The 728-nt window shown below is 70.1% G+C and overlaps 1 protein-coding gene across 1 annotated transcript in view; it reads left to right on the forward strand.

The window, feature by feature from the left end:
- LOC103914090 (myomegalin-like) overlaps positions 1-728 on the forward strand; it is a 32,058-nt gene that overhangs the window by 4,099 nt on the left and 27,231 nt on the right. Inside the window, exon 6 of the mRNA XM_009320698.1 lies at positions 36-105. Coding sequence (XP_009318973.1) covers positions 36-105 — 70 coding nt within the window. The remainder of the gene's footprint in view (positions 1-35; positions 106-728) is intronic.

Below are 728 nucleotides of genomic sequence, written 5' to 3' on the forward strand. Positions count from 1 at the left end.
CGGCCCCAAGGGCGGCCTGCCAGCAACCGGCTTGGGGAGACGCTGTCGGCCGAGAAGCGCAACCTGCAGCAGCGCCTGGAGGAGCCCCCAGCCGTGGGGGGGCAGGTGGGTGTGCAGGCGCGGGGCAACCCCAGCCCGGCACCCGGGGGGGAGCACACCCGCCCAGGGCTCGGCCGGCACTTGTCATCCCTGTCCCCTTTTGGGGCTGTGGCCAGGGCTGTGCCACATCCAGCCCAGCAGTGTCAGGCATTTGCACGTCTGTGCTGTGGTGTTTGGGGGGGGCAGGAGGGGCAGGAGGGCCGGGAGGGCCTAGTGTGTGGGGTCGGTGGAGAGGCCACCAACCTGTGCAGTCCTTCTGCGGGTGTCGGCGCTGCCTGCGCCCGTCTGCTGTTTAAATCCCGGGTCTTAAAATACCCCCGGCAGCCCGGCGCGGTGCCAGGAAGGATTTTGGGGCTGCGAGGGATCAGAGCAGCATGTTCCTGGCAGCCGCACGGCTCTGGCCATGCTGCCTCTTGGTGGCACAGTGCTGTCCCCAGCAGCCATGGGCCATCAGTGTGTGAGCTGCCCATGTGGTGGTCCCGCCGGGGGACCCCGGTGTGTGCCCACTGGGTGCCACGGGGTGCCGCGCAGGTGCTGGTGCATGGGTGCTGGTGGCCTTGTGCTGTGGGGACATGCTCCCCCCGGCACTGCCTGCTGGCGCCGGGCCCTGGGGCTGGGACGGGTCGTTG

Source organism: Pygoscelis adeliae, unplaced genomic scaffold (genome assembly GCF_000699105.1).
Source record: "Pygoscelis adeliae isolate BGI_AS28 unplaced genomic scaffold, ASM69910v1 Scaffold402, whole genome shotgun sequence".
In the NCBI taxonomy this organism is placed as follows: domain Eukaryota; kingdom Metazoa; phylum Chordata; class Aves; order Sphenisciformes; family Spheniscidae; genus Pygoscelis; species Pygoscelis adeliae.